The sequence below is a fragment of the Erythrolamprus reginae genome, chromosome 2 (assembly GCF_031021105.1).
Source record: "Erythrolamprus reginae isolate rEryReg1 chromosome 2, rEryReg1.hap1, whole genome shotgun sequence".
NCBI lineage: Eukaryota > Metazoa > Chordata > Lepidosauria > Squamata > Dipsadidae > Erythrolamprus > Erythrolamprus reginae.
The window spans coordinates 41,488,328-41,509,171 of record NC_091951.1 but is presented as its reverse complement, the minus strand read 5'-3'; the positions used below and the strand labels follow the sequence as shown (position 1 = coordinate 41,509,171).

The 20,844-nt window shown below is 45.6% G+C and overlaps 1 protein-coding gene across 1 annotated transcript; it reads left to right on the top strand.

The window, feature by feature from the left end:
• The first annotated feature begins 803 nt into the window (after positions 1-803).
• On the top strand, positions 804-20,167 carry LOC139159387 (L-amino-acid oxidase-like). The gene is made up of 7 exons (XM_070736707.1): positions 804-945; positions 2,588-2,814; positions 8,957-9,063; positions 10,315-10,516; positions 12,542-12,595; positions 17,050-17,186; positions 19,360-20,167. Exons 1-7 carry the CDS (start codon positions 804-806, stop codon positions 20,165-20,167), a joined length of 1,677 nt encoding a protein of 558 aa, XP_070592808.1.
• Positions 20,168-20,844: the final 677 nt, after the last annotated feature.

Here is a 20,844-nt window from a genome sequence, read left to right as displayed (position 1 = left end):
TCCCCCCTGAATGATCTAATGATCTATTCGAAATTGCGTTAAAATCGCCTCTACCTGCACCCCATGCCCGTTACATGGGCCCATTCCAGAAACGAGCAAAACTTCTCAAACAATGAGCACGACACCGAACAACCCATCGGTAGGGCCCTGTCTATGAAAAAACCACCCTCGAACTGGAAACCAAAGAGGTCAAAATCATCTGGGCAAACTGGCAGGAGGCAGAACGCTGACTTGATATTGCACTTTCCCATCAGCGCCCCTACTCCACAGTCCCGAACCATTGCTACCGCAGCATCAAAAGACGTGTATCACACTGAGCACAATTCCTACGGGATGTGGTCATTGACTGAATCCCCCGAGGGGAAGGACAGATGATGTATGAGCCTAAACTCCACGGCTGTTCTCTTGGGCACCACCCCCAAGGGGGACACCTGCAAGAAGGCCAGCAGGGGCTCAGGAAAGGGGCCCACCACCTGGCCTTCCCGCACTTCCTTCATAATTTTCTCATGTACCACAGGCCGCCCCATGCCTGACACTGACTTCAAATTGTCCGCCAAGCTGGCTCTCCTAGGCCCCACATATGGAATCCTAAAGCCCTCAAAGAAACCTTTAAACAAAAACTCTGCGCCTTTCCTGGGTCGATAACCGGTAAGTCTATCCCGTAGTCTGTCCAGCCTAACGGGCGTTGGGCCCCTTACCCCGAGCTCCGTCCTGCTGGGGCTTGGGGAGGCTGCTATCATCCTTGGGGGCACCGCCCCCCCTGGCCCTGTAACAAGACATGGTGGGGTGCTTTCCACTGCACAATGCACAGGTGTGATGAAATCTACACAGTGCCCGTGTGCAGGCCCCCCTTGCCCCATACTTGTAACAGTACGCTGGGTTCCGAAATGCCAGACCCACCCCGCTGCGCTGGCCCTGACCCTGGGTCCCTGAACCCACAACTGGGTGAGGGAGGGTAGCCTCCTTTGCCTGAGTAAGCAGTAGGTGTCCGGTGGGTGTCCGCCCGCCTGCCAGGGTCGCCGCTTGCTGTGTGGCCTGAAGCCATATGTCGGTGTGTTTCATATCCCAAGGCCATGCTCTGTTATGTGCCATGAATCTACGGAATGTCTCATCATACAGCTTCCATGCTTCTCCCCCAAACTCATGATATGCCCGCAGAATCATGTTCATGTAAAGGATGAGCTCATGTACATCGTTCTCCACCACTACCGAATGATATGCTAAAAAAGCATATGCCCATGCCAATATACCCTTGTCCATCTTGGTGTCCTTTGAGTCCCCAGACCCCTTTTGTCATCCTTCTCCTTCTCCTTTTTGGACTTCTCTGGTAACAATATATTGAAAATGTCCACATGTGCCCCCTGCCAAATCTTCCTCTTGAGAGCCAGCGACATGTGCATACTCAAAGGAGTGTTCGGGAGACCAGGCGGTAAGGGATTATCACTATCACCCTCGTACGGGTCAGAGGACTCTGTCACAGATGCCTCATAGCTGTCCCAAGACATGTCCCTTCTTCTGCTGCCCCGCTTTGCTAGCACCCGGCTGCGCCCTCTCCGCCACACCTGTGATGCTGTGCGTGTGCGAATGGCCCTGTGAACCCTGCGTGTTCTAATTTTACTGGCCCGTTACCTGCTGCGAGGTCCCCTTGGATGGGACCAACGGTGTCTAGGCACCAGGCACTCACCCCAATGAGATGAGTCATTGTCCGCATTCTCCGAGCACGAGACTGGCTGGCTCTCGCGCTGTCTCTTGCGCCTCCGCTTAGCCCGTCGCTCCAGGCGCTCCCTCTGCAACCAGTCCACCGATCCCGATGAACTCCTCACATCTTCTCCACTCCTGGTGCTCGTGGCTCCATCAGATGGGGCCCCACTCCTTTTCCCATGCCTCTTATCTAGGTTCTCCAAGAGAGCAGACAACAATCAGTTAGATTTATGGTTGAGCTCCATGTTCTGTTTACCAGATAAGTAGCTGTATTAACAGCCTCTGCCCAATAATAAAAGGGTAACTCTGTATCTGTTAACAATACATCTCTTATAGTTTTTAAAATTCCAATTTTTTCTTTCTGCCACCCCATTCTCCGAAAGTGACTAGGGTTAGTCATTCTGTGCCCAATTCCTTTGCACTTAAGCCAATGTTTAAAAGTATAATTATTAAATTATCCACCCTGTCAGTTTGTATTTGTCCAACTCTGCATGCAAACTGCAGCCAATTTGGACCTTGTAGGGTAGTTGGCTACAGAGAAGTTCCTCCCCCATGGGCCCACCAGCTGACACTGCTGAGTCGACGAGACCCGTTATTATCAATTATGAGTGTAAAAAGTATTTTGATGTTCTTCCTTAGACATTTTGTTAACTGGTTCTTTAAGCTACTTGAAAGAGATTGTTCATGCTGTATGTCCACTCAATTGACCAGCTGTCCCAACTGTTGAGCTAACACCATATGGTTACTTACCTGAATGAAAATTTCTCCAGAAAAAAATCCATGGGTTCAAAATTAAATGCCTGACTCATGAAAGCTGGCCAAACATATTTTCATTTGCTGTCTCCCATCCTTCATCCTTTAATCAAACTTGGCTTTTTTTTCCTAGCAATTTTGTCACTCATACCACTTCTCACGGCCACCTGGGTCTCCAAAAACCATGCCAATGAACAGGAAGATTGGAGGAAATGTTTTGAGGACCCTAACTATGAGGAGTTATTAAATATTGCCAGGAATGGGTTAGAAAAGACTTCCAAGCCAAAAACAATTGTGATTGTTGGGGCAGGAATAAGTGGACTCACTGCTGCCAAATTAATGAAAGACGCTGGACATCAGGTAATGGTGTTGATGGGAAAAGACCAGTCTTCAATCTCAACCCTCAACAATATGGAGAGGTACCTGTGGTGACTGGTGGGAGAGATATTTAAAAATGTTGTGTTCCAGTGTAATATCTCAACATGACCTCCAAGAGTAGAAGATAGGTCGTATAATTCAAACTTTACACCAGTGGTTTTTAAGCTGTTTGGCCCAATTATCCCTTTCCCCAACCTCCACTAAAACCATTATCCCCACAAAAATAAAACAGAACAACAAAACTAAACAAAACCAGACTGTGTTATTTTATAACAAGTAGTTTGCAATGGTGGTCCCAAATTGGATTTTCAACTCACAAGGAAGGAATCACAAACGCCTCCATTACCCTCCTGGGTGTTGTGGGGAGTGTTAGTTTTGAATGACTTTAGGAGGCAGTGCTCGCCTCTATTTCTTAAACCAAAGAGCCACTGCTGTTCGGTGGTGGCTGCAGGAGATGCCCGGATGTCATCACAAATGATCTGCGCATGTGCAGAAGGTCCTGTGCATGTACAGAAGTGCTGCGCGAGGGCATTCACAGTAGTGAAGGTGATTGAAACTCACTACTGATGATATCACACCACAGCAGAGAGCATATGTCGAAATACACTGTTACAATACACTGTTATTTTCCCACATGCACATTTTTTATTTATTTATTTTATTTTATTTTATTTTTTTATTTTTTTATGATTTTTTAATGATTTTTTAATGATTTTTTGATGTTTTGATGTTTTGATGTTTTGATGATTTGATTTGTTTTGATTTGTTTTGTTTTGATTTGATTTGATTTGATTTGATTTGATTTGATTTGATAGCTGTCCAACTCCTTCCGGACTCTGCATAAGGTACCTATGTGATACCTATCCATCTACTTGCTTTTACATGCTTTCAAACTGCTAAGTTGGCAGGAGCTGATGCAAGTGATAGGAGCTAGCTTTGCTTCGCTTGAGCTTGAACTGCTAAGCTATAGACCTTTAATGGTATGAAACTTAGCATGTTATTTATTTATTTATTTATTTATTTATTTATTTATTACTTAGATTTGTATGCCGCCCCTCTCCGAAGACTCGGGGCGGCTCACAACACGTGGAAACAAATCATAAATAATTTGACAAATTTAAAATATTTAAAGATTTAAAACAGACCCCATATACTAACAGACATACACACAAGCATACCATATATAAATTAAACATGCCCAGGGGGAGATGTTTCAGTTCCCCCATGCCTGATGGCAAAGGTGGGTTTTAAGGAGTTTACGGAAGGCAGGAAGAGTAGGGGCAGCTCTAATCTCCGGGGGGAGTTGGTTCCAGAGGGCCGGTGCCGCCACAGAGAAGGCTCTTCCCCTGGGGCCCGCCAACCGACATTGTTTAGTTGACGGGACCCGGAGAAGGCCCACTCTGTGGGACCTAATCGGTCGCTGGGATTCGTGCGGCAGGAGGCAGTCTCGGAGATATTCTGGTCCAGTGCCATGAAGGGCTTTAAAGGTCATAACCAACACTTTGAATTGTGACCGGAAACTGATCGGCAGCCAATGCAGACTGCGGAGTGATGGTGAAACATGGGCATACCTAGGTAAGCCCATGACTGCTCTCGCAGCTGCATTCTGCACGATCTGAAGTTTCCGAACACTTTTCAAAGGTAGCCCCATGTAGAGAGCATTACAGTAGTCGAACCTCGAGGTGATGAGGGCATAAGTGACTGTGAGCAATGAGTCCCGGTCCAGATAGGGCCGCAACTGGTGCACCAGGCGAACCTGGGCAAACGCCCCCCTCGCCACAGCTGAGAGATGTTTTTCTAATGTCAGCTGTGGATCGAGGAGGATGCCCAAGTTGCGGACCCTCTCTGAGGGAGTCAATAATTCCCCCCCCAGGGTAATGGACTGACAGATGGGATTGTTCTTGGGAGGCAAAACCCACAGCCACTCCGTCTTATCCGGGTTGAGCTTGAGTCTGTTGACACCCATCCAGGCCCCAACAGCCTCCAGGCACCGGCACATCACTTCCACCGCTTCGTTGACTGGGCATGGGGTGGAGATGTAAAGCTGGGTATCATCTGCATATTGATGATACCTCACCCCATGTCCTTGGATGATCTCGCCCAGTGGTTTCATCTAGATGTTGAATAGCAGGGGGGAGAGGACCGACCCCTGAGGCACCCCACAAGGGAGAAACCTAGGAGTCGACCTCTGACCCCCCACTAACACCGACTGCGACCGGCCAGAGAGGTAGGAGGAGAACCACTGAAGAACAGTGCCTCCCACCCCCAACCCCTCCAGCCGGTGCAAAAGGATACCATGGTCGATGGTATCAAAAGCCGCTGAGAGGTCAAGGAGCACCAGGAAAGAGGATAAACCCCTGTCCCGGGCCCGCCAGAGATCATCCATCAACGTGACCAAAGCGGTTTCCGTGCTGTAACCGGGCCTGAAACCCGACTGCTGGGGACCTAGATAATCGGCTTCTTCCAAGGACCGCTGGAGCTGGAGTGCCACCACCTTCTCGACAACCTTCCCCAAAAAGGGAAGGTTGGAGACTGGACGATAGTTGTTAAGGACAGCTGGGTCCAGGGAGGGCTTCTTGAGGAGGGGGCGCACGAGCGCTTCTTTATAGAGTGATGGAAAAACTCCCCTCCCCAAGGAAGCGTTGGTAATCTCCTGGGTCCAGCTCCGTGTCACCTCCCTGCTGGCCGAAACCAACCAGGAGGGACACGGATCCAGTAGACAGGTGGCGGAACTCACAGCTCCAATGGCCTTGTCCACTTCATCAGGTGTCACCAGATCAAACTCTTCCCAGACAGGTGGACAAGTACGTGCCCCAGTCACCTCGACTGACTCATTGTCAGTCGAATCTGTTTTACAATTGGAGTCGAGGTCGGCCCGGATCTGAGTGACTTTATCAGCGAAAAACATGTTAAACTCCTCAGCACTACTCTGCAAGGGCTCCTCAACTCCCCCCTGGTTAAGAAGGGAGCGGGTCACCCTAAACAGAGCGGACGGGCGGGATTCCACTGATGCAATCAAGGCGGCATGGTACGCGCATCTTGCCGCCTTGAGCGCCACTTTGTAAGTCTTAATAAAAGCTCTTACGAGTGTTCGATCAGATTCAGACCTACTCTTCCTCCATCGCTTCTCTAGACGTCTCTTTTGGTGTTTCAACTCCCGGAGCTCCTCGTTGAACCATGGGGCTCTACGGGGTCTAGTGCCACGGAGAGGTCGCAAAGGCGCAATCCGGTCGAGAGCCTCCGCAGCAGCCGTATTCCAGGCCTCCGCCGAACTGTGGATGAGTGCCTCTGGAATAACCCCAAGCGCTGTCTGAAAGCCCTCTGGGTCCATCAGGCGTCTGGGGCGGAACATCTTCATTGGTTCCGCCTCCCTGCGGGGAAGGATTGGAGCCAGGAAGTCAAGCCGTAGTAGAAAATGGTCTGACCATGACAAAGGCAATGCTTCTAAGCCCCTTAGTCTCAGACCATTTCTCAATTGCTCAGAAAGGAATACCATATCAGGTGCGTGCCCTCCCTCGTGAGTCGGACCCTGTACTACTTGAGTCAGGTCCATGGCTGTCATGGTGGCCATGAACTCCTGTGCCAACCCAGAGGTTTCACCGAGCGATGGCAGATTGAAGTCCCCCAGGACAATGAGTCCGGGGAACTCCACCGCCAACCCGGCTACCTCCTCGAGTAGCACAGGCAGGGCTTTTGACAGGTAGCTGGGAGGCAGGTACGTGAGAAATAAGCCCACCTGGACCCCTAAGTCCAACTTCAACAAGAGAGACTCGCAACCCGCAATTTCTGGAGCAATGAGTCTACGCAGGCAAAGGCTCTCCCTGGTTATAATAGCCACTCCTCCCCCCCTTCCCTGGGGTCGAGGTTGATGCCATATCTGAAACCCGGCTGGGCAAATTTCAGAGAGAGGAACACCTCCCTCCGGGCCCAGCCAGGTTTCAGTAATACACGCCAAGTCAGCCTCCTCATCCAGGATCAGATCCCGGATGAGGAGAGCTTTATTTACCACCGACCTGACGTTAAGCAGCAGCAACCTGAGCCCAGGGCCAGAGTTACACTCATCACAAGTACCCAAGATTGGGCTCACGGAGCCAGAACAAGGGACCGTTATTAAGCAACGGTCCCTCGTTCCCCTGGAATGGCTAGCTCTGTGGCCCCCGCCATATCTGCCTCTTCCCAGCAACACAGGAATATTCCGACCCTCTGCCACCCCAGAGATCGGTGCCCCTCCCTCTCCTGTCTCCCGAGCATCAGGTGGGCCAAATCTATCATTCACACTACTATCAATCAACTCATCCATACCATAACCCCACCCACCCCCACCACCCCAATCATACCAATCATTCCATTCATACCCACACGTATATGTACCCCAGTCACTCATTATAAAGAACCCCAATTATGTTAAAAAGTAATTAAATTAGTAGAGTATAAAAAATAGCAATTAATAACAATATTAATATTAAAAACACTATTAAAACTGAATAAAAATAACAATAAAATACAGAAAATACAAACATAGGCAATAATGAATAATTCAATTCATTTAGGAAATCCGGTCAGCAGCAATTAACAAAAGTGCTAAAGTTCTCAAAGTGCCAAGTTTCCCAAAGTGCCAAGTTTTTCAAAGTGCCAGGTTTTTCAAAGTGCCAAGTTTCTCAAAAGTGCCAATTTTCTCAAAGTGCCAAGTTCTCAGGGGCAGAGGTTATTCAAAAGTCAAGGATCATTCAGCACCTCTCTCTCTCCCCCCCCCAGACTAGGGAGGGGGGCGTCCATGTCTGTAAAAACTCTCCCACCACCAGACCTTGATCTACCAGTCCTCCTCCTTTGGTCTCCTTTCAGTCTCTTCTCTCCTATCGCAATGGTCGGTCCTCCGAGCGCACCCAGCGCACAGCTGCTCGGCATCTCGGTCTGCCTGGCTGTCAAGTTCGCTCGCTCCACAGCGGCCGCCATCTTCCGAGCCCCAGCTGATCGGGGCTCCCAGCTCTCAACTCTCCCATGTCAAAACCAAGGAGAGGACGCTAAACAGGAACCGGACACCGAGACAAGGAACTTTCGGCTCACTGAACATGCACACTGGCGTTCAAACTAATTCAAAATTACCTATATTGTTGTTGTTATCACCGTAGTCCAGCGGAGCAGCGGCATCCCTCCTTCTTTCCCGCTGCTCCGCCGGAACCGGAAAAAACCATTGAGCTACCATGTTGTTTATTATCTTCCAGGTTATGTGTTAATTACATCCAGTTTAGAAACCACTGCTTTATATAGAAGGAGATGGCTAAGCAATGAACTAAATCCACACTGCCAATGTCTCACACACTTTGACAAATACATGGCTTGAGTATATGATACTGACCCTTCCTAATGCATGCTTCTTATTAAAAAAAAACAAATTTTTTTATAACTAGTATCAAATTTTGCATTCGCGGTATTTGAAAACTTATAGATAACAGTGTTCTGTGTCTCAATAAATATTTAATAAACTACATTCAATGTTATTTGGTATTTGATAAGATTCAAAATCTCGACAAATTAAGAGATTTACTTGTGGATGGCATGTCTCCATATTTCTTAGTCAATTGGAAATACAGTAATCCCTCATTTTTCGCGGGGGATGCGTTCCAAGACCACCTGTGAAAAACGAATTTCCGTGAAGTAGAGGAAATATATTTTTTAATGTATTTAACGAGTGTTTGGACTTTTAAAACCCACCCTTTGCATTAAACAGTCATTCTATAATGTTTCTCAGCTGGAACTACATGTGATATCCTACCAGTTTCTTGTACAGTAGTACTATAGAAACATTTTATGAATTTTTAATGGATTTAAAATTTCCAATGGATTTAATGGATTTAAGTCCCCTTTGAAAACCCGTGAAGTAGCGAATCCGCAAAAGATGAACCGTGAAGTAGCGAGGGATTACTGTATTCTAATAGATTAAACTAACTGTTAAAAGTGCTGCTTGTATGCTTCCCACATACATTTGAATATGAATTCTTTTATCAATTAAAACATTGCTTGTCCAGAAAAATCTGGAGTTTGTTACTTTTGGGGAATAGCAATTGGTCAAAGAGGAAGAGGCAGGTGGAGGCAAGAAAAGCTGTTGTAATATATTTGTTCCTAGGTTCATGTCTTAGAAGCTAGTGACCGTGTTGGTGGGAGGATAAAGACTCATCGCGAAAAAGATTGGTATGTGGAATTGGGAGCGATGCGCATACCTAAGGCCCACAGGTAATAAAGAGGCTATAAAACCAATAACACACACACACACACACACACACACACACACACACACACCCTTCTAGTATTCTGGCTTCAGTAATGGCTTTCAGGGTTTCTCTCATCACTTGTTCCTCTCTTCCTAAAACTCTCTTCCATTTTTCCCTGTCTTTTTGGATCTTTTCAACAATTTTATCCAGATCCTCTTCTCATGCTTGTTGATATTCAATTGCCCAACTTGCCCAATTAGCTTTCTGGCTCTTCCTGGCCCAGCTCTTAGGGCTTTTAAACTCCCCAAAACAGTGACGGCAAACATTTTTTCTCTTGGGTGGCAGAAGAGCATTCTCCTTGGAGGGAGGAGTCGACAGTCAGGATGGGTTGTACTCACTCGTCAGAGGCGTGTCCAAGTCAGAGAAGTATAAAATTGCTGGAACCACCCACAGGCCCAGTTTTTTCTGACTCGCCTCTAACAGAGACACCTCGTGGCAGCACAATCTTTCCTTATTGCACATGTGTGAGTGCCCACACCCATAATTCAATGCCTGGGGAGGGTGAAAACAGCTTCCCCCACTCCCCGGAGACTCTATGGAGGATAGGAGTGGCCTGTTTCCCAACTGATGGGCCCAGTGGGTTCATGTTTTGCCCTCCCCAGCCTCCAAAGGCTTCCCTGGAGCCATGGGAGGGTAAAAATGCCCTCCCACTTCTCCCCCGGAGGCTCTCTGGAAGCCAAAAACTCCCTCCCAGAGCCTTTATGTGAGCCCAAAATCAGCTGGCTGGCACACACTTGCACGTTGGAGCTGAACTAGGGCAATGGCTCGTGTGCCAGCAGATATAGCTGCACATGCCACCTGTGGCACCCATGCCAAAGGTTCTCCATCACTGCCCTAAGATGTGCTCTCAGTTTTAGATTTTTTCCAATCTTCGCATTGTAGGGGCATCCACAAAAACATGGCATGTGACTACGTAATGGAAAGTCCATCTCTTTTAAAGTGCAGCATATGTGGGATGCAAGTAAAAAGGATGTTGGGCTTCGATCACAGGTATTTTTTCCACATTGTTGTAAACTAGCCAAAACTGTTAAGTTTTCAATCCCTGCACTCTGTACACAAGAATGAGGACAAAGCCTGACTCCTAGTGTTCTGTCCTCGTCACCATTCTTCTGTTTAGAAGTACTGTTAAGATTTCAGCTAAACATTGAATTGTGATCTCTAGTTAATTAACCTGAAGTGACTCTTTTTTTTTTTGCATTTTTTTTCCAACCAGAATTTGTCATGAATATATTAAGAAGTTCAGTCTGCCATTAAACCCCTTTGTTGTGTCGAATAAAAATGCCTGGTATTTGTTCAGAAATAGAAGAGAAAGTGTGGCAGCTGTGGATGAAAATCCAAATGTGTTTGGATATCCGATGCATCCCAGTGAGTTGGGAAAATCTGCTGAAGAGCTCTACAAGAGTGTATTGGATAGGGTAGGTATGACTTTATAGCAGGGATGGCAAACTCAAGGCCCTGCTTGCGAGGTGCTTAAATCTGGAAATCAGCCTGGAAATTTCATTCATTCATTCATTCATTCATTCATTCATTCATTCATTCATTCATTCATTCATTCATTGGATTTGTATGCCACCCCTCTCCGAGGACTCAGGGCGGCTCACAACATATCAAAACAATATACAATATATCAGGAAAGACCTAATGAACTCACCCTGTATAGTCTGGAGGGCAGAAGGGAAAAGGGGGACATGATCAAAACATTTAAATGTGTTAAAGGGTTAAATAAGGTTCAGGAGGGAAGTGTTTTTAACACTTAGGAAAGTGAACACAAGAACAAGGGGGCAGAATCTGAGGTTAGTTGGGGGAAAGATCAGAAGCAAAGTGAGAAAATATTATTTGATGCTTGGAACAAACTTCCAGTAGATGTGGTTGGTAAATCCTCAGACACTGAATTTAAACATGACTGGGATAAGCATATATCCACCCTAAGATAAAATACAGGAATTAAGGGCAGGCTAGATGGACCATGAGGTCTTTTTCTGCCGCCAATCTATGTTTCTATGTTTCTATATCTAAAAAATCCAATTAATGTAGCTAAAAATTTTAAAAAACTCTAATAACATTTAAAATCATTCCTATTCACACAGCAAGACATACTACACTTGTCGGCTAGGGGGTTAGGGACTAATAGCCCCAAGCCTGGCAGCAGAGATAGGTCTTTAAACTTCTATGGAAGGCAAGGAGGGTGGGGGCAGTACAAATCTCTGGGGGTAGCTGATTCCAGAGGGCTGGGCCCCCCACAGAAAAGGCTCTTCTCCTAGGTCCCGCCAAATTACATTGATGGGACCTGGAGAAGCCCGACTCTGTGGGACCTAACCGGTCACTGGGACTCATGCGGCAGAAGGTGGTCCCGGAGATAATCTGGTCCAGTGTCATGTAGCAGAAATAGCAAAGGGCCAGCCTGTGTTACCTCTGCTAGCAAAGAACATGGCCAATAAAGTGCTGTGGGAAATGTTCATCGCATCTCCCCTCCCTAGGCTGACCCATGGAGGAGATCTAGGAGTGGGCTGCTGGGGTTTGCAGGGGTTCAGGAGAACTTCTAGCTAAGATTCTGTGCAATTTGAAGAACCTCCAAATCCCACATGGCTCATTTAAGTGCAGGTAAGTGTAAGGCTCAGAGGCTCAGTGGAGGCAAGAAACTGGGCTATTGGAAGTTCAGGAAGGACACAAATGGGGCCGTTTCCAGCTTCCAGAGGGCCTCTGTTGCCTGGGGAGGTAGTTTTTGCCCTCCCGGAAGCTTGACAAAAGCATCTGGAGCCCAGGGAGGCCAAAAACATCCTCCCGTGCCATGGTGTAGGAGGCTGACTAGGCCACGCCCACCATGGCCATGCTCACTCAGCATGTGCAGAAGCCAAAAACCACTGAATATCGGTGAAATCTCACATGCGCCTGGGTCCTCGCACGAGATTTTGCTTCCTGTGCATGCGCAGAAGCCAAATTTCATGCAGGTGTGCACGTACATGCGTTAGGGATGCAGAGATGCATATGTATCTCCATTTTCCCTGCTGGGATGGCATATCAGACCGTCCATGCTGCAGCCCAGTACTGCCACTACTGTTGAGAACCATCTGTATTGTATGCCTGGAAACCATCTAGAATACAGCAGTACCTCTAGATACGAGTCTAATTCATTCCAGAACCGAGCTCGTATGTCGATCAACTCGGATCTCGAACGAATGCCTTTAGACTTTGTTTTTCCCCCGCCGAGATAACCAGAAGCAAGGATTCTTGCGCCACCTAGTGGAAGCTCGGCTCCTATCCCGAATTTGAGCTCGGGCGTCGAACAGAAATTTCACTCCTGTCGTGGCTCGTAACTTGGAATACCCACATGTGGAGCAGCTCGTATCTAGAGGTACTACTGTACTGAGAGTAGAGACCATATAAAGCCCAGCTTGGAGAATTTTACAGATTTCTTTGTTCTTCTCTACGTCCTTTGCCAGACAACAAAAAACTGCACGAGGCTGAAAATGAAATATGACTCGTATTCCACCAAGGTAAGAGAATTGCATTGCTAAGAGTGAATTTAAGAGCAACCTGGTTAAGAGTGCATGGCGGTAATCCAAATGAAGGAGGACTAAGGAACTACAAAAATATTAGGGTAGTGGGTTTATTGGGATAGGCTACATTAAGCAAATCTTCCAAGCTTTTCCTTCTTTTTTTTAAATAATATTTTTATTGGTTTTGCACATTTGTATATAACATAAAACAAACATAAAACAGTGCACAGTGCATGTGCCCATCACCTGACTGACAATACCCACCACCACCAATTAGGGGGTTTCAAATATTTTCTAGTTTATGTTCTTTTATTTCCTTAGCTCTAGTTTGCATTTGTTTACTATTCAAAGAGTGATTGGAGTTTATTTTTCGCATTTTCGTCACCAATCCTACTCAACATATAATCTTCCACCTTATTCCATCGTACCATCAGCTTCTCCAATTTGTTTTCATCAAAATTGTTTAATCTTATTCCCATGATTTCAAAATGAATGTGATCCACCATGTACCAGTACCAATTCTGTAATGTCCATTTTTTAGACTCTTTCCTTGGAACAAACTTCCAACAGACGTGGTTGGTAAATCCACAGTAACTGAATTTAAACATGCCTGGGATAAACATAGATCCATTGTAAGATAAAATACAGGAAATAGTATAAGGGCAGACTAGATGGACCATGAGGTCTTTTTCTGCCGTCAGTCTTATATGTTTCTATGTTTCCAACCCAGTACCACTACCGCTTGAGCGCTTTCCAGTGCTGCAGTTTTTATTTCGTTGAAGTCTCTTAATTCTCTTTGTTTAACTAATATCGCCATTTCTTTTGTAATTATCCACTTAATATTAAATAATAAATAATAATACCAAGCTTTTCCTTCCCATCCTCATTTCCCCCAGGGAGTCAGAGAATAGCCAGCCCAAGCCTCTTCCTAATATTTTATCCTTTCCCAGGGGTGAAAGTATGCTTCTGTACTGTTTGCTTTCGTAATGGCTTCTTAATGTTTTCATAGGCCCCTACATATATATATTCCCAGGGGTGGGCTGCTGCCCGGATGGGGGGATGCAATGGGGTAGCAAAAATGGAACCCCCAACCCAAAGCACCCAATTTTCAGTGACAGATATTGAAAGAAAATGCAGGGTATCCTGGATAAGCCATGCCCACGATGTGGTAGTAAAAAGTTTGGTAGCCCTTCACTGTGTATTCCCACAAAAAGGAAGTTTATTAATTTATTTATTTATTAGTTGGACTTATATGCCGCCCCTCTCCATGGACTCGGGGCGGCTCACAACATCTCAATAACAAAAATACAATATGTAAGCATTTCTAGGTCCAAGTAATAGAGATAAAATTATTGTTAAAAATTAAACTTTTAAAAATCAAGCATTAACGTACATACTACCACACCCAGCACATTCACTGGGCAAAGGTTGGGGTCTACTGACCCCAAGCCTGACGGCAAAGTGCATTTTCAGATGCAAGGGGGGGTGGGGGCAGTGCAAATCTCTGGGGGGACTTGATTCTAGAGGGCCCTCCACAGAGAAGGCTCTTTCCCTAGGAACCACCAAACAACATTGTCTAGTTGATGGGACCTAGAGAAGGCCAACTCTGTGGGACCTAACCGGATGCTGCGATTCGTGCGGCAGAAAGCAGTCCTGTAGATAATCTGGCCTGATGCCATGTAGGGCTTTATAGGTCATAACCAACACTTTGAATTGTGTCTGGAAACTAATCAGCAGCCAATGCAGTCTGCGGAGTGATGGTGAAATATGGGTATGCCTTGGGAGGCCCATAACCGGTCGCGTGACTGCATTTTGGATGATTTGAAGTTTCCGAACACTCTTCAAAGGTAGCCCCATGTAGAGAGTATTGCAGTAGTCAAACCTCGAGGTGATAAGGGCATGAGTGACCGTGAACAAAGACTCCCTGTCCAAATAAGGTCAAAACTGGTGCACCAGGCGAACTTGGGCAAACGGCCCCTTCATCACAGCTGAAAGATGGTGTTCTAAAGTCAGCTATGGATCGATGAGGACACCCAAGTTGCGGACATTATCTGAGGGAGTCAGTAATTCGCCCCCCCCCCCCCCCCAGGGTAATGGACGGACAGATGGACATGTGCTTGGGAGGCAGTACCCACAGCCACTCCGTCTTATCTGAATTGAGCTTGAGCCTGTTGGCACCCATCCAGAACCTGACAGCCTCCAGACACCGGCACATCGCTTCCACTGCTTCACTGAGTGGACACGGGGTGGAAATGTACAGCTGAGTATCAGCAGCGTACTGACGGTAACTCACCCCGTGCCCTTGGATGATCTCACCCAGCAGTTTCATGTAGATATTAAGCAGCAGGGGGAAGTGGACCAACCCTGAGAAACCACACAAAGTCAGGTGCTTCCATAAAGGGAAGGTTGGAGACTGGGCAGTAGTTATTAAGTACGGCTCGGTCCAGGAAAGGCTTCTTGAGGAGGGGGCGCACAAGTGACTCCTTGTAGGGAGCAGGAGGGGGCGCACAAGTGACTCCTTGTAGGGAGCAGAGAAACATTGACAATCTCCTGGGCTCAGCTCCGTGTTTAACCAAGGTTAAAATGCCAAGGCCATAAATAAGAACTCACCCCTCCCCTCCACCAGGGAGTATCCTCTCTCCCCTAAAAGGGGGGGGGATAATGTTCCTAGAAATATTACAGGCAGTCCTATTCAGAAAAAGAAAGTTCACTCTTGCATTGATATTAAAAGTTGTCTGTCTGTCTGGTGTAGTCAATATATTTTCTGTTGGTATTTCCCGGGGCAAATGTCAATTTAGCTGAAGCAGCAAAAGTCTAGAATCCAAAAAGTCTCAAAAGAAAGGGTCATGTGCGCGCATGTCGGGGATGTGCAGCTGCAAGTGCATCCTGAAAATCCTTAGCAGAGCGGAGCACCTGACTGTTCCGGTGGCAGCCCATCACTGCTCACGTTCCTGCCCCTATTGCTCCCGGGTTAAACTCATCTGTGCATGTGTAGTAGGTTATTTTATATATATTTGGCTCCGGTGGACAGCTTTCAAGATGGAGGACCCGTTCAGGAGCATGTCCAGCTGGCCATCGCTGTTGGTTGGTGAATGGCAGGTGAGGGGTGGGGAATTCTCACTATCGGTTCTAGAGAACCAGTTCAAACCGGCAAGAACCCACCTCTGGATGACATCCTTAACTCCACTATCACCCCACAGCTCTGCCTGCTCTTCTACAAAATTAGATGTAGTTTAAAAAGGAGGTACAGTGGTACCTCTACCTAAGAACGCCTCTACTTAAGAACTTTTCTAGATAAGAACCGGGTGTTCAAGATTTTTTTGCCTCTTCTCAAGAACCATTTTCTACTTAAGAACCAGAACCCTGAAAAATTTTCCAGGAAATTTGAGAGCGGCACAAAGGCCCGGCCAGTTTCCTGCCATTCCTCCTGGATTACTCTCTTTGGTGCAGTGTATGGGAGGCAGCCTCACACTAGATGTATGTGAGGCTCATGCTCCTCCTCACCACCTCAGAGTCCCTCTTTTTTTTTTAAGCTTTAAAGTTTTGGATTTTTTGATTCACCTCACCTCATCTTCTTCAACTGGCCTCCTGCTCTTCTTCCTCCTCCTCCCACCCAAATTCCAAGCTTTTATTTCTATCCTAATGGGTTTGCACATGTAATTTGCTTTTACATTGATTCCTATGGGAAAAAATTTATTTATTTATTTATTTGCTGCCCCTCTCCGTAGACTCGGGTCGGCTCACAGCAATAATAAACAATATATAACAAATCTAATAATTTAAAAGAAACACTAAAAGCCCCATTATTAAAAGCAAACATACACACAAGCATACCATACATAAACTGTATAGGCTCGGGGGAGATGTTTTAATTCCCCCATGCCTGACGGCAAAGGTGGGTTTTAAGGAGTTTACGAATGGCGAGGAGGGTGGGGGCAGTTCTAATCTCTGGGGGGAGCTGGTTCCAGAGGGTCGGGGCCGCCACAGAGAAGGCTCTTTCCCTGGGTCCCGCCAAATGGCATTGTTTAGTTGACGGGACCTGGAGAAGGCCAACTCTTGGGACCTAACCGGTCGCTGGGATTCATGCGGCAGAAGGCGGTCCCGAAGATATTCTCGCCCGATGCCATGAAGGGCTTTATAGGTCATAACCAACACTTTGAAATGTGACTGGAAACTGATCGGCAACCAATGCAGACTGCGGAGTGTTGGTGTAACATGGGCATACCTAGGGAAGCCCATGATTGCTCTCGCAGCTGCATTCTGCACGATCTTAAGTTTCCAAACACTTTTCAAAGGTAGCCCCATGTAGAGAGCTTGCTTCTAAATTGCTTCTACTTACAAACTTTTCTACTTAAGAACCTGGTCACAAAAGGAATTAAGTTCTTAAGTAGAGGTACCACTGTATTCGTATCCTCCCCCCCCACACACTAATTCCAATTTTTCTTTAACAGGAATATTTAATTAAGGAAGGAAATCTGAGCAGTGGAGCAGTAGAGATGATTGGAGATTTTTTGAATGAAGACGCCGGATACTATCTATCATTCTTTTCTTCTGTCCTGGGTTACATAGCCTTTTCAGATGAGGATGGGTAGGAGGATTTTTGTGTTATCTTCGTTTGCTATGAAACAGTGTTCGCACACAGATAACTTATTGATCAGGTTACAAGCAAGACATTGCAATTTTGAAAGTACCGTATTTTAAGGAGTATAAGACACACTTTTTTCCTCCTTAAAAGAGGCTGAAAATTCATGTGTGTATTATACTCTGAATGCAGCTTTTTTTAAAAGCTTCCCCCCCCCCAGCCTTAGCTAAGTGCCAATAATATTCCCAGCTCTTATCTTGCAGGTTCTTTCATTGTTACTGTCTGCAAAGAATGTTTTCCAAGCCCAAAGTCTTTGCAGTTTTTTTCATTGCTTTAACTTGTTCCAAATAAGTTTCTTTCCAGCCCTAACAATGGTGCTAATGATGTTCCCAGCTTTTACTGGCTCGCAAGCTCTTTGATTGTTACTCTCTCCAAATAAGGTTTTTTTAAAGCCCTAACCAGGGGATAGAATAATATGCTGAAACTGACCATACTAAGGACCATAGTTCCCTCTAAGCTGAGCAGTGAGCAATCGCTCACTTAAAAATCATCATCAACTCAGAGTTTTCCAAACCTGCCCAGAAGCTGAGAGGGAAAGAGTGAGAGGGAAGGAGAGAGAAAGGAAGAGAGGAAGAGAGAGAAACAGATAGAAAAAAGAGAGGAAGGAAAAGAGAAAGAAAAAGAATGGGAGTAAGGAAGAAAGAAAGAAAATCAAAATCTAGTTTGAAACTAGCTCAACTATTTAAGTGGCATTTTGATATTGATAGAGTTGCCCTATTATGAGCTCACTGTTATAGACACACAGTACAGTATTTTATTTTGAAATCCTCTTAAGGCAAAACAGGGTGGGTTTTTTATTTGTTTGTTTGTTTGTTTGTTTGTTTGTTTATTTATTTATTATTTCTGTGCCGCCCAGTCCCGAAGGGACTGCCGCTCAGACACTATACTTTTCCGCCCACCCCCCAAAAAAATTAGAGGGAACACTGCTAAGGACGCTAGCCAGATGAATACCTGGTAAGCAGGTTCTTTTCTCAATTTTCCTACCCAAAAACTAAGGTGCATCTTATACTCTGAAAAATACGGTACATTGACAAACTTCAGAATGTCCAGAGCAGAGGAAGGCTCCTAGCAGTTTGGACCGCTTCTATAGAACCATTAGTAACTTGGTGGCCTGAGTGGCTGGAACTGGCAGCTATCCAGGCCTGCCATGTGCCCAGAGGGGCCGCCATCTTGGTTTTTGCTTCTGCACAACCAGCAGTAGCAGAATCCAGAATCCACCCCCGGTGTGGAGGAACAATTTTAATGATAAGTGGCTTGAAAGGAACCTTATGAGGAATGGCTGGGAGGTGTTTCACATGTTTGGCCTTGAGAAGAGAGATATGATGGTTTTCTTCAAATAGACTTACAATCCTGGGCCTTGAAAGGTTAGAACTACGGCGCCTTAAACATGATCTAAGTATTGCCCACAAGATCATATGTTGCAATGTCCTGCCTGTCAAAGACTACTTCAGCTTCAACCACAACAATACAAGAGCACACAACAGATTCAAGCTTAACATTAACCGCTCCAAACCTGACTGTAAAAAATATGACTTTAGTAATTGGGTTGTTGAAGCGTGGAACTCATTACTGGACCCTGTAGTATCATCCCCTAACCCCCAACATTTTACCCTTAGACTATCCACGATTGACCTCTCCAGATTCCTAAGAGGTCAGTAAGGGGCGTGCATAAGCGCACTAGAGTGTCTTCCATCCCTTGTCCTACAGTCTCTTCTATATCTCGTATTTCTTCTCTACTAAATCCTCTATAACCTTCATTGTGTATTATTGTGTATTGGACAAAATAAAGTAAAATAAATAAATAAATAAATAAAATATCTCAGCAGCTGTTAGGTAGACGATGGAACAGAATTGTTGAGAATTCCTTCAAGAATTAATGGCTTTCAGACAGCTTCCTAAATATAGGTAGTCCTCAAATTAGGAGCACAACTGAACCCAAAATTTCAATTGCTGAGCAAGGCAGTTGTTAAGTGAATTTGGCCCCATTTACTCCAGCTGAAGTTACGTTTGTAACGTAGTGTTTAAGTGAACCTGTCTTTCTCATTGACTTTGCTTGATTATTCTGATTATGCTTTCATTTCTTTCTTTCTTCCTATTCCTTCTACCTCAACTGCTTCAGTTTTGAGGAAATCACAGGTGGGTTTGACCAGCTGCCTAACCGCTTCTATCAGGAAATGTCCAAGATAATCCATTTAAACAGCAGAGTGGAGAAGATCGTTCGCTCCAGCAAGAAAGTGAAGGTGTTTTTCCATAAGGACGAGGTTGAAGATGACTCATCATTTCTCATTGCTGACTATGTCCTTGTCACAGCGACGGCAAAAACCACACGGCTCATCCAATTCCAGCCCCCTCTTTCCCATTTAAAGGCTCATGCTCTGCGCTCATTGCATTATACAAGTGCTACTAAAATTGCCTTAGCTTGCACAGACAAATTTTGGGAGAGGGAAGGAATCCGAGGTGGCAAATCCATCACTGATCTCCCAACACGGTTAGTCTACTATCCCAGTCATGACTTCCCTGGTGGACTTGGGGTGCTCCTGGTCTCTTACACCCTGCACGACGACGCTGATTTCTTTGCTCCTCTTAGTGACGAGGAATGTCTTGATGTAGTTATGGGTGATATTTCAAAAATCCACAACATCTCCAAGAATTATCTTGAAAGTGTGTGCAGCAGGCACGTGATTCACAAATGGGCCCTGGACAAGTTCTTCATGGGGGCCTTTGCTTTTCCTACCCCATACCAGTATAGCTTTTTTCTCAAGGCTCTGTTTCAGAATGAAGGTAGGGTGTACTTTGCAGGAGAACATACAACTTACCCTTTTGGTTGGATTGAGAGCGCAATGAAATCAGCTATAAGAGCAGCAAGTAGCATCCACCTCAGTGCTCGTAAATTTATATCCCAGGAGCTGAAGGGATCAGCCTGGTGATTCAGCTCCTCTTTCAGACAAAAGAGGGAAAAGTCCTACAAAGAGGGAGTGGGTCTTACAGGATTGGGTGGCATATAAGTTAAATAAATAAATTGCACTACTATTACTACTAGTTTTTTCTCATCATGCCTATCACCCATTTCCTCCCACTTATAGAAACATAGAAGACTGACGGCAGAAAAAGACCTCATGGTCCATCTAGTCTGCCCTTATACTATTTCCTGTATTTTATCTTACAATGGATATATGTTTATCCCAGGCATGTTTAACTTCAGTTACTGTGGATTTACCAACCACGTCTGCTGGAAGTTTGTTCCAAGGATCTACTACTCTTTCAGTGAAATAATATTTTCTCACGTTGCTTTTGATCTTTCCCCCAACTAACTTCAGGTTGTGTCCCCTTGTTCTTGTGTTCACTTTCCTATTAAAAACACTTCTCTCCTGAACCTTATTAACATATTTAAATGTTTCGATCATGTCCCCCCTTTTCCTTCTGTCCTCTAGACTATACAGATTGAGTTCATGAAGTCTTTCCTGATACGTTTTATGCTTAAGACCTTCCACCATTCTTGTAGCCCGTCTTTGGACCCGTTCAATTTTGTCAATATCTTTTTGTAGGTGAGGTCTCCAGAACTGAACCCAGTATTCCAAATGGGGTCTCACCAGCGCTCTATATA